The 13437-nt window shown below is 42.3% G+C and overlaps 1 protein-coding gene across 3 annotated transcripts in view; it reads right to left on the reverse strand.

Moving 5' to 3' along the window:
• The window catches only part of LOC126194725 (collagen alpha-1(IX) chain-like), a 419736-nt gene that overhangs the window by 14566 nt on the left and 391733 nt on the right, over nt 1-13437 (reverse strand). For 2 of the 3 annotated variants that reach the window (XM_049932975.1, XM_049932977.1), the window contains one exon: nt 8474-8575. In XM_049932975.1, coding sequence (XP_049788932.1) covers nt 8474-8575 — 102 coding nt within the window. Of the gene's footprint in view, nt 1-7707; nt 7810-8473; nt 8576-13437 lie in introns of all 3 variants that reach the window. The other variant, XM_049932976.1, reaches the window with a different exon arrangement.

The following is a 13437-nucleotide window of genomic DNA, read 5'->3' on the forward strand; positions in this document are numbered from 1 at the left end:
AATTCTGAAGGTAGCAGCGAAAAATACAGGGGAATGAAAGGCTATTTGCAACTTGTACAGAAACCAGTAGGCAGTTATTAGTCGAGGGATGTGAAAAGGAAGCAGTGGTTCAGAAGTAAAAGAGATAGACTTGTAGCTTATCCCCAATGTTATTCATTGTGCACACTGAGGATGCAGTAAACGAAGCCAAAGAAACATTTGGAGAAGAAATTAGAGTTTATGGAGAAGAAATCAAAGATTTGAAGTTTGATCATGATTTTGTAATTCTGTGAGAGAAAGCAAAGAACTTGGATGAGCAGTTGAATGGAATGGGCGGTGTCTTGAAGGGAGGATATAAGATGAACATCAACAAATGCAAGAGAAGGGTAACAGTATGAAGCAGTCAAAATATCCACGGGTGTACTGCCGGTCTACAGTGTCCAACAGGCACAATATTTCGGCGATCATACATGTCGCCATCATCAGGTGAACTGACGGACTGAGCTCCTGTGAACGTGCCGGCACGGAGATCCGTACACTATGGCTGCTCAGGGGGAACTGGGTTCGGTCGCTGCTGCTCTCATCTATTACTTTCCCCTCTTTGGGGAAGTGTGAGGGGGAGTTTGTAGCCTTTCGGCTTTTACTCCCCTGTGTACTTGTGTGTGTGATTATTTCTGTACTTTTTGGTGTCTGTGAAATGTGATGATTGTTCTGTGTGTGTCTGGTACTTGCCTGAGGTTTGGCGAGATAATTGTAGTAATTTAGGTAGGAGCAGGATTTTGGGAATGGATATTGGGATTTTCTCTTCGACTTAGTCGTCGAAGATTGTCATGGGGCGATTGTGTTTATCGCGGGACATGTCATACCGACCTAGGGAGTGGATGAGGGCGTTTCCCGACCTGGAAGAACCTTCATAGAATGCCCTTGCCAGGTCTTGAAAACGCTCTCTCAGGAGTGGGATTTCAGCAGCGGCATGCAAATCGTCAATGGGGAATCCAAGGGGTAAAGGCAGTGCCCTCCTGAGGGCGCGGTTCTGCAGCCTCTGGAGTTTGTCCAGGTGCTGCTTCGCCGCGTATCCCCAGACAGGACACGCATACTCCATGACTGGCCGGATCAGGGCCTGGTATATGTTCACTCCTACTGAGCAGGGAAGGGAGCTGGATGAGTTGAGGATTGGGTACAGGATGGACATTCTGGCGCAGACTTTCCTATGGACCTCGTCTATGTGGGGTTTCCACGTAAGACGAGAGTCCAAGGTTATGCCAAGATACTTGGCGGTTCTGCGCCAGGGGAGTTGGGTTCCGTTTAGGTGAAGGTGGAGGGGGGGGGGGGGGGGGGCGTTGAGGAGGTTCACGCCTTCCGAGCCTACGGGTAATCAGCATAGCCTGTGTCTTTTCGGAGTTGATGGTGATTCGCCAGTGACGGGTCCAAGTTTCTGTGTCATCTAAAACCCTTTGTAGCCTACGGATGACCAGGTCCTTGTTCGCGTTTCTTGTGTAGAAGGCTGTATCGTCAGCGTACTGAGCGGTGCGCACCAGGGGGGCCGTTGGTGTGTCCGCAGTGTACAGACTGTACAATTGGGCCCCAGGACCAATCCCTGTGGCACCCCAGCATGAATACGCCTCTTGGTGGAGGTGGCTGTTTCTACTTTGACAGAGAAAGTTCTGTTCGAGAGATAGCTTTTGATCTGCTTAACTATGCTCCCGGGGAACCCTTGTGTGTACAATTTGTAGAGTAGCCCTCTATGCCATACTGAGTCGAAGGCTTTGGCTAGCCTCTGTGGTTGAAGCCCTCTGTGGCTGCTTCAACCACTCTCATGATCTGTTGTGGGGCAGAGTGGTTCCGCCGGAATCCGAATTGGAAATCCGGCAGAAGTTGCTCTCTGGTAATATGTTCCTGTTTGGGTCTTAGCAGGAGGCGGTCATAGATCTTGCTGAGAGTTGGCAAGAGGCTTATCGGCCTGTACTGCTGCGGGAATAGAGGGTCTTTCCCTGGTTTGTGTATCGTGACCACTTCCGCGTGTTTCCAGCAAGCTGGGAACTCGCGGGTACGAGTAATCTCGTTGAAGACGTTCGCTAGATGTTCGATCGCCGTGGGTGGGAGGTTTTTGACCAACTGGTTGATGACACTGTCATGTCCTGGCGCCTTTTTGGAGGGGAGAGACCTAATTACTTTTGCCACGTCTTCAGGGGCAAAAACTGTGGGTTCATCTTCTGGGTCCTCCTCAGCATTGAGGAAGACAGCCAGTTGACGATGGACCACTCTTTCATGCTCGTCATCCTGGGGTTCTGCCGCTTGGAACTGCTTCTCGAAAGTGTCGGCAAGGGCGTTGGCCTTTTCAGCATGGCTGTTGGCCAGACCCCTCTCGCCGTGCAGTGGCGGCATCCTAGCGCGTCTTTTTGTGAATTGTTTGGTTGCTTGCCAAAGTGTGTGATCGTCGACTTTGAGGGCTGTGAGGCGGTTTTGCCATTGCTGGTTTCTGTGCTCATTGAGCGCTACCTTCAACTCTCTGTGTAGACGATTGAGCAGCCTCCTTGTGGCCTGGTTTCTGGTTATCTTCCACTCTTTTGCCACTCTGTTCTTATGTCGAATTTGAGCTAGCAAGTGTTCCGGGAGCTGTATTTGCGGTGGCGGGCCATCCCTTTGTGGAGGGGTGGCCTCTTCTGCTGCCTGCAGGATGGTACCTGTTAGGTCTTGTAGCGCTTGTTCTACTGTTTCGGCAGTAGGTGGCGGAGCACGAGCGATATCAGAGGTGACAGTTTCTTGGTATCGCTCCCAGTTTGTACGTTTGTAAGACGTCTGGTACCGTGGGAGTGCTACCCATTCTCCCACGTCGACCTCTAGTATCACTGGGTTGTGGTCGGAGGACATTCTGTTGATTGTCCTCATGGTCACAAACCCCGTAATCCTCCTGGTGAGAGCTATGTCTAACACGTCGGGCCTGCCTCCATTTTTTGGAAAATGTGTGGGCTCGACTGGACCCCATGTTTCGAAATGGTGGTTGCGCGCTAGTTGTTGCAATCTGGCGCCTGCTCTGGAGGTTACTCTAGAATTCCAATCAGGATGTTTGGCATTGAAGTCGCCCCCTATTATGAGTTTTCCTTCAATTTGCCCTAGAGTAGCTATGTCTCCCTCATCTATCTGGTCTTGTGGGGTTCGGTAGATTGCAACGATTGTTAGGGGTCCAGTGGCAGTGGCTACGTCCACCGCCACTGCTTCGATTTTATTGGTAGCTGGTAAGAATACCTGGTGGTGGGGGATCCCTCTTTTTATGTATATGGCCACTCCTCCGCCTTGGGTTGGCCTGTCTTTGCGGTAGCTAATGTAGTTGGGAACTGTCGCTTTTATTCCCGGTTTTAGGTGGGTTTTCCCCATCATGCATATGTCGATGGAGAACTCCTTCATGAGTTCTCTGAACTCGACCTCTTGCTTAACAATGCCGTCTGCGTTAAAGATGCACATTGTCAGGCCTTGGATGTTTGGTCGTCTATCCATGATGGGGTTTTGAAACTACTGAGGAAGTCGGAGAGGGGAGCGACTGCTGGACTGCTGCCTGAAGGGCAATGAGGGTCTGTGTGTTCTGCTTCTGGACTTCCCTGAATTCCTTCATTTCCATGACGAGGTTCATGGTCTGCACCATAAAGCCTAACAACTGATCAGTGGGGGGGGGGGGGGGACGACTGTGTGTGGGGTTCCCTAGAGCTTCCTCTGTCTTGGTGGACCTGGTTGTTGTTGTTGTGTGTTTCCCGGTGTTGTTCTTGTGACTGTGATTGGTGTTCGGTCGCGGCGGCGGCCGATTTAAATACCCTCCGCCCGTGGCGCGCTCACTCCGCCATCCACGCCCCGCGCCACGGTCGCACGGTGGAACAGATTGCGACGACGTCTGAGATGACGTCGGTGTGATGGCTCTGTCCGCTGTGGTCGTCACAACTATACATTTGCTCGATTTACTCTTGATTAACCCAATCGCTGGTTCCCAAGCCTTGCTAAGATTATAGCCACAGTCACAGTTTATGAGGTCGTCATTGGTGCGAATTTCGATGGCCTCTCTAACAACGCTGTCCCAGTATCTCGACGTCTGTACCAGAATCCTCGTGCATTCATACTCCATAGCGTGATTTTCCGACAAACAACGTTCAGCGACCGCCAACTTGCTCGGATACATCAGTCGAGTGTGCCTCTGGTGTTCACGGCATTGATCCTCGACGGTACACATTGTCGGACCAATATACGACTTGCCACATTGACACGGAATCTGGTACATGCCGGCCATCCTCAAACCGAGGTCATCTTTGGTGCTCCCCACCAGTGCATGAGTTTTATTCGGAGGACAAAACACAGTTCCGACCCGGTGTTTCTTCAAAAGGCGAGGGATTTTCCCCGAGAGTGCGCCTGTATATGGGATAAACGCAGTGCCTACCTCCTACCTCGTGATTTCATCCATCTCCACAGGTTCTGCTGTAGTGGGTGGGCGGAGAGCATGTTGAATCTGCCACTCTGAGTACCCATTTTTTTGAAATACAGTTCTTAGATGTTCCAATTCCTGGGGTAGACTCTCTGTGTCAGAGATAGTGCGCGCCCTATGTACTAGAGTTTTAAGCACCCCATTCCTCTGTGAAGGGTGGTGGCAGCTGTCTGCGTGCAAATACAGATCAATGTGCGTTGTCTTCCGATACACCCCATGGCCTAGGGTGCCGTCAGGCCTTCTCTTGACCAAGACGTCAAGGAAAGGTAGTTTACCCTCCGTTTCAGTCTCCATAGTGAATTTGATGTTAGGGTGTTTATCCATACCATGTGGCCAGATGATGAACGTGTCGTCCACGTAACGGAAAAAGCAAGTAGGTTTCCATTCGGATGACGACAGGGCTTCCTCCTCGAAATTCTCCATGTACAAATTCGCTACCACCGGTGAGAGTGGGCTACCCATGGCGACTCCCTCCGTTTGTTCGTAGTATTCTCCATTAAAAAGAAAATATGTGGAAGTCAAGACATGCCTAAAACGTTCAGTGGTCTTCTCGTCAAACTTCTGACTAATCAATTCTAGTGATTCTCGCAGGGGTACCCCGTGAACAAGGAAACGACGTCAAAACTCACCATGATATCTGACTCACCCAACGTGAAGCTATCAAGGCGTTTGACAAAATCCACGGGATTACGGATGTGATGAGGGCACTTACCCACATAAGGACTTAATATTCCTGTCAGGTATTTGGCCAACAAATATGTAGGTGCCCTGATGTTGCTGACAATGGGGCGTAATGGTACCCCCTCTTTGTGAACCTTCGGGAGTCCATATAGTCTAGGCGGTACTGGACCTTGGGGTAACAATTTCTTAGCGTCACCCTCCCGAACCCAGTTCCCCCTGAGCAGCCATAGTGTACGGATCTCCGTGCCGTCACGTTCACAGGAGCTCAGTCCGTCAGTTCACCTGATGATGGCGACATGTATGATCGCCGAAATATTGTGCCCGTTGGACACTGTAGACCGGCAGTACACCAGTGGATATTTTGATTATCAAATACGCCGGGAATAACTCAAGAATCACAGTATGAAGCAGAATTAAATCGCTGAAGGATTTAGATTAGGAGATGAGACGCTAAAAGTAGTAGATGATATTTGATATTTGGGCAGTAAAATAACTGATGGTGGCTGAAGTAGAGAGGATATAAAATGTAGACTGGCAATTGCAAAAAAATGATCTCTGAAGAAAAGAAATTTGTTAACATCGAATATAGATTTAAGTCTTTTCTGAAGGTATTTGTGGGGCATGTAGCCTAGTATGGAAGTGCCTCACCTTTGAAAACTGACCTTATCCAACAATTTAGGAAACCTGCAATAGTGCAAGTTACTTTTTATTCTGTTTTAACTTTGCAAATGTGATATCTTTCATAATATTTTTCCTTCTTAAGCATACTGTAGTTTATAAGAATTTCTTACACCAGATTCATTTAACTCTCTCTCTCTCCCCCCCTTCACGCCACCCCACTGTTAGCAGAGGGAGATGTCTATATAGACTTGGTTGCATTTTTACCCTTCACAATTTTTTGGCTTTTAGAAACCAACTTTTTCTTTTTTTGCATTTGCTTTTTGCTCTTCACTTTTGTAACACTTTTCAAAATTTTTCTTCAAATAAACATTGCTGTTATTTCACCTGCTTTGCACTTACCAGTGTGGCAAAACCAGTAATAGGAGGAAAACTGAAAACATCTAGTAGAGAGTATCATGGAGGAAAGGAAAGAAATAATAAAGATGTAACTGACTAAGAACAGGCATAAGGTAATGCCCCTGGAATGTGTTATCTGTTTTGTTTTGCCAATAAAAACAATTAAATTCTGCACTGCACAAAATTAAAATTTAATAACTGTGTAATGAAACTACATGAGTTACACGACTCTTATAAATAATAATTGGAAGATACAGCAATAAAAAGCTGGAGTGAGTGGAGTGATGATTAAAACTGCATGGGAATCTATACTGAGAAAGAGGCAGCAAGACTTAAAATGGGAAGAGAGCTAAAATATGTAATGACAGACTTGTCAGAAGTAAGAAGAATGTGAGTATGGCTCGTTAGAGACATACAGAATAAGCTCCAAAGAAATTATACAGCAAAAATTAAAAGAAAGAAATTTTGAAGGTTTAATATATAAAAAAGTAAGAAAGAAAATTCTTCATTGATTTAAGAATCTGTTATATGTGAATTAAGGCTACATTGTTAAACCAGGTTTCTGTACCACACCCGTGAGAGAGGGAAAGCATAATTAAATATGTTTCTATATATCCTGCTAGTATTTACATCTACATCTACAAACATATTCAGTGAACTGCTGTGAAGTGCATGGCAAAGTGTTCTCAGCATTTAACATTTTATTATGAATGAGAACTGACAGTCACTCCCTAAATGAAGGAACACTTCTAATTTCAGATGAATCATCAACACAAGCGGTAAATAAAGAGTAATGTTACTGCAAGAGAAGCTTCTGTAATATAACTTGAGTGGAAATATAATTTTTAACAACATAAACTCTAAAGAGAAAAAAGAACATAGATGAGAGTTACAGTAAAATTTCAACAAAATATTTCTCTAAAGTCTGTAAAATGTACAATTATTTTAACTATTATGAGATACTATGAAAGCACTATACTCATACAGTCCACATATCACCGTGGAACAAGCATTATGTTATGCATGAAAAATTTACAAAACATATGACTATGGTTTGGTCCTTTGCACATACTTTCACTCAGAAATTCACACAGCTGCCATTTTGATATTTGACAACACATGTTAAAAGTAAGATAGATATGTTAAAGAGAATAATACAAGAACTATGCATTAATCTTCAGTGGATTGGACTTTTACTTTCATTTTGGAAACTGGTCACAAAATTTTCAATTTCTGGAAATAAGGAATTTACTACTTTTATAGCTGTCGGCTGTATTATGAAATATGCACATGAAATGAATCTTTTTGTCAAACAGAGTAAAACTACTCTCTGGGTCCATTTATGGATTTTAAATACACAGGTGCACAATTTGTAGCCAAGTGGCTGTGTAAAGTATTTTTTTAAAGCAAACATACAATAAATAGCTCATCAGTATGCGCATTTGTCACCAGTAGTGTTACAGTCATAAAATGAAATGAAAATGAGGGTTAGTACCTTAGGTGGATGAGAATTAAAGAATGGTATGAATATAATGATTGTTTTGTTCTATTTATGGGAGGGGTACCTGGGATGCCTTGGGGGCCAATAAGCCCTGGTTTTCCCACTCGGCTTTTGCCTGGGGGGCCTGGTGGACCGTGCAGTCCTGCAGTTAGTTCATCCTTTCGATCTGTGGGAGCAGGAACAGAGCAAGCAGGGACACTCTTGAGTACAATCTATAAACAGCAGGATACAGGACTAATTGCCAATGGCAACAGGTGCTCCATGTTTTTTCACTCCACTCCACATTCACTGGCTGATGCTTAGACAAAACAATTAGGTACAGTTTGCTTGAACAATAAACCCTTTTCTCTCGTTAGGAGCATGTAAATAAAAGTTTAAACTGTCAAAATACCAACTGATAATGAATCTTTGCAACTGTCTGTTCAGTGAAACCAGTGTGCTGTTATTGATATAGACAGAATATGAAAATGCAGAACAGAAAATTGGAAGTATGTACCAGTTCATATGAAATTTAGTTTGCTGAAATGAAATTTAAAGAAAATATTGTACAATAATTGTAGCAATGCTTCTGTATATACTCACTGACGGGTTTAAGAGATATCAGCAAGTTCAATAAATTATTTGTTACTCCTTAACATAATTTTGTTATTGTTCAGGCAAATACACTTTACATTCTGACACAGAATCACAGCAAGTGGTCTTCAGATAAACAATTAAAAATGCCAAACAGAGGGGATAGGCCACATAATTTACACTCTGACTCACTGCTGGAACTGTGACAGAATGTAATACACACATACATGTAAAATCATCCATGTCATGTTTCAAACCTGGAGGTCCCTGTAGCCCTGGGGGACCCGGTCTACCCGGTCGACTTCTCCCAGGTGGGCCAGGGGGCCCAACAAGGGTAGCTGTCAACTCACTGAGCTGGTCTGCATGAGGAGTAAAAAAACATGTTCAATACATAATGAAAAGAAAAATGTTCAGATATTGTTTAAAGCACATAAGTAATGTTGAAGCATTTAAACAATTAAAGTTAGTCTAAGAATACTGTGTGTCTAAAAATAATTTGAGCAACCAAATAATTTTGTTGTATACACATGGTTCTGCCAAGATTAGTAACAGGTTAACTGTTGTTGCACGTTTTCAACAATCCCCCAAATATAAAGTGTTTAATAATGTGACAGTGACTGCAAGATAGTGTATATTTTCCTTGATTTCATTGAAAGTGATCCATGATAATGAAGCAAGAACACTTGAATGAAGTGTTCCATATCACTGCACCAAGTTCCATAAAGGCTAGAACTATCACTTACTCCATTCAGATGGTGGTAAGAACCATATCAACAGTAAATAAAAATAATCTGCATGTAATGTGATATAAATGATTGTCTTCAGTGATGGAACAACATTTTTTGAGCATGAATGAATGAGTATTTGTAGTATATGAATTCAGTAAATTTTTAAAAAATCTCAAATAGTGAACTGAAGACCAGCAATATGGATTTCATTCAGTCAGCAAGAGGATAGCAATTCCTTGGTTATTATGTTTTTGAACTGAGCATAGTTTTTAACACTGATGGACTCATTGTCAAGGCAATGATCACAAATTGTTGTCATGAACTCCATCCTTTGTGCCTAAATCTATATGACTTCACTGTGAAAAGTTATGTGTAAGACTATCTTTTGCTCCTCCTCAACTAATAAGTGTATCAGAACTTCTAACAAATTTAATCATTTCTGAAAAATGTGGCATTTACTATATTCTTGCAGCAGCTCATATTTGTTAAGTAAGTACTGGACTCTACAGTAGCTGACTTCTGTATATTTTCTGCTTCTCAAGCTGGGTTAGCAAGTTTAACCATGTTCTTATTTCAAGTTACACAGAAACAGATCAGAATCCTGAGGTATTACGATCCCGAAGAAACTGTAGGAATGTAGAACCACTGGCTCTACCCCCCCCCCCCCCCCTTTTCCCAATAATATCGCTGCCCTTTTGCAGCAAGAACAATGAACAATGGTATCTTTGCCACATCAGTTCTCTGTAGTATGCATTCTATGCTGCATGCGTTCTGTACACGTTGCAAGAATTAAAGTATTCATAGTAAGTAATGGGAATCAAGTGATTATTTATCGTAATTACCATGCCCGCTCCCCACTACCTACAAAATTATTGAGCTGACTGAAAGTTAACATGGAATATGTAAGTTAAATTTTGTTTATTTTTCTGTGTATTAAAAAAACGTAGTAACAAGTGGAGATTATATTTTTATGACCATATCTAATCCAATGAATGCACTGTGAAACCATGAAAGTGCTCAAGTAAACGTTAGATACATTCTGATAGATGACAGGTTAATCACATTTATCATACAAGAACTGTTGCCTGTTTGTGAATATGTGTATTGATAGCCACTTTTGAAGTAATTCATCTCCTGTGAAATTCCCTTCTTAAATTATATGATAACCATAATACAACATTATTCATTTTTATAAGAGATAGAACTGCCTATCAAAACAAATCACCACTACAAAATTATTCAAAGCTTTGATTCCCACCTTACAAGCAGGCCAAACAATCTTGCTGCAGACCATAAAAAAGAATCACTTGATAAGTGGTTGTGTTTGCACACATGCTCTCTGTGGTTTATGGTGAATGTTAGTTTTCACTCTTGTAGGCTACATTTTTATTGTTATAATCCCTATCAACGCTCTGCTCATATCCCACTTAATGCTTGTCATATACAGTAAAAATGATGACATATTATACACAGAAAAGATAAAAACATCAAAATATTACAGTCTTCTGTAACAAAGTACTGAAAAGTTGTTAATAATTTTATAATAAGTAATTACAAAGCTATTGTAATTATTCAGAGTTACAACTGTTCTAGGAGTCATAACAATAAAATATAAAATCACACTTTAGATACCGAGCTTCCAGAATTAGAGGTTGCATCTGTCTGTTGCTGCACTATTGCTTTGGGAACCTGTGATACAGTGGCATTAGCAGTTAAGTAATCATAAAAAAATAAATCACTAGTACATGACTATAAGCTAAGTAGGTAAATGAGACTAAATGGACTATTAGCATTCAAGGAGAGTAAAACCATATGGATGGGGACTTGGGATAGGCTATGCCTCACACTTACCCTTTCAGACTGCCATTATCCACTTGAAGATAAAGGAACTAGAACTGAAATACAATTTTTATTTATTTACCTTGCAGGTGGACATGATGTATTTCTACAACTATCATGGATGATTAAACCATTGTTGATACTTACCTGGAGGTTTGATTGTACTTTCCACTGGCTCTGATCAGTAGCCTTACAGTTTTGAAATAATGTAAGCGATTCTTGTTCAGAATGTGTTCAGCTCCAGCACTTGTCCTTTACATCTAAGATATACAAGTCAGATATATTCAATACATAGCTACTGATGCAGTATTGTGTTTTCCAGAGGAACCAGTAATTGCATCCACGGAAATATCATGTTAATTTCATCTGTTTTCTTGTGAGATGCTGTCACATAAAAGTTGGAAACAGCGAGTACATGCTCCAAATGTTCTAGTGTTTGTAGATGAAAAGATAAGCAAAATATATTGAATATTAAAGAAATCACTAGAAAAACGAAAAGCCCTACAATGCTACAAGGGAATGAAGCCCAGGGCATTGTGACAGTAACACTACACGCCTATAATTACTCCTGTATAAGTTAACTTCTCCTCCCCCCATGAACCATAGACCTTGCCGTTGGTGGGGAGGCTTGCGTGCCTCAGCGATACAGATAGCCGTACCGTAGGTGCAACTACAACGGAGGGGTATCTGTTGAGAGGCCAGACAAACGTATGGTTCCTGAGGAGGGGCAGCAGCCTTTCCAGTAGTTGCAGGGGCAACAGTCTGGATGATTGACTGATCTGGCCCTGTAGAATTTTAATACTTTGACATGTCCTATATTACACGTACATTTACTGTACACAATGTAATCTTACAGGATCAAATAAAATTCAATTCAATTCAATTCAATAACACTAACCAAAACGGCCTTGCTGTGCTGGTACTGCGAACGGCTGAAAGCAAGGGGAAACTACGGCCGTAATTTTTCCCGAGGGCATGGAGCTTTACTGTATGGATAAATGATGATGGCGTCCTCTTGGGTAAAATATTCCGGAGGCAAAATAGTCCCCCATTCGGATCTCCGGGCGGGGACTACTCAGGAGGACGTCGTTATCAGGAGGAAGAAAACTGGCGTTCTACGGATCGGAGCGTGGAATGTCAGATCCCTTAATCGGGCAGGTAGATTAGAAAATTTAAAAAGGGAAATGGATAGGTTAAAGTTGGATATAGTAGGAATTAGTGAAGTTCGGTGGCAGGAGGAACAAAACTTTTGGTCAGGTGAATACAGGGTTATAAATACAAAATCAAATAGGGGTAACGCAGGAGTAGGTTTAATAATGAATAAAACAATAGGAATGCAGGTAAGCTACTACAAACAGCACAGCGAACGCACTGTTGTGGCCAAGATAGACACGAAGCCCACGCCTATGACAGTAGTACAAGTCTATATGCCAACTAGCTCTGCAGATGACGAAGAAATTGAAGAAATGTATGATGAAATAAAAGAAATTATTCAGATAGTGAAGGGAGACGAAAATTTAATAGTCATGGGTGACTGGAATTTGGTAGTAGGAAAAGGGAGAGAAGGAAATGTGGTAGGTGAATATGGATTGGGGGTAAGAAATGAAAGAGGAAGCCGCCTGGTGTAATTTTTCACAGAGCACAACTTAATCATAGCTAACACTTGGTTCAAGAATCATAAAAGAAGGTTGTATACATGGAAGAATCCTGGAGATACTGACAGGTTTCAGATAGATTATATAATGGTAAGACAGAGATTTAGGAACCAGGTTTTAAATTGTAAGACATTTCCAGGGGCAGATGTGGACTCTGACCACAATCTATTGGTTATGAACTGTAGATTAAAACTGAAGAAACTGCAAAAAGGTGGGAATTTAAGGGGATGGGACCTGGATAAACTGACTAAACCAGAGGTTGTACAGAGTTTCAGGGAGAGCATAAGGGAACAATTGACGGATGAAGTAGTGAAGGCAGCAGAGGATCAAGTAGGTAAAAAGATGAGGGCTAGTAGAAATCCTTGGGTGACAGAAGAAATATTGAATTTAATTGACGAAAGGAGAAAATATAAAAATGCAGTAAATGAAGCAGGCAAAAAGGAATACAAACGTCTCAAAAATGAGATCGACAGGAAGTGCAAAATGGCTAAGCAGGCATGGCTAGAGGACAAATGTAAGGATGTAGAGGATTATCTCACTTGGGGTAAGATAGATACTGCCTACAGGAAAATTAAAGATACCTTTGGAGAAAAGAGAACCACTTGTATGAATATCAAGAGCTGAGATGGAAACCCAGTTCTAAGCAAAGAAGGGAAAGCAGAAAGGTGGAAGGAGTATATAGAGGGTCTATACAAGGGTGATGTACTTGAGGGCAATGTTATAGAAATGGAAGAGGATGTAGATGAAGATGAAATGGGAGATATGATACTGCGTGAAGAGTTTGATAGAGCACTGAAAGACCTAAGTCGAAACAAGGCCCCGGGAGTAGACAACATTCCATCAGAACTACTGACAGCCTCGGGAGAGCCAATCCTGACAAAACTCTACCATCTGGTGAGCAAAATGTATGAAACAGGCGAAATACCCTCAGACTTCAAGAAGAATATAATAATTCGAATCCCAAAGAAAGCAGGTGTTGACAGATGTGAAAATTACCGA

The sequence above is a fragment of the Schistocerca nitens genome, chromosome 7 (assembly GCF_023898315.1).
Source record: "Schistocerca nitens isolate TAMUIC-IGC-003100 chromosome 7, iqSchNite1.1, whole genome shotgun sequence".
Taxonomy (NCBI): Eukaryota; Metazoa; Arthropoda; class Insecta; order Orthoptera; family Acrididae; genus Schistocerca; species Schistocerca nitens.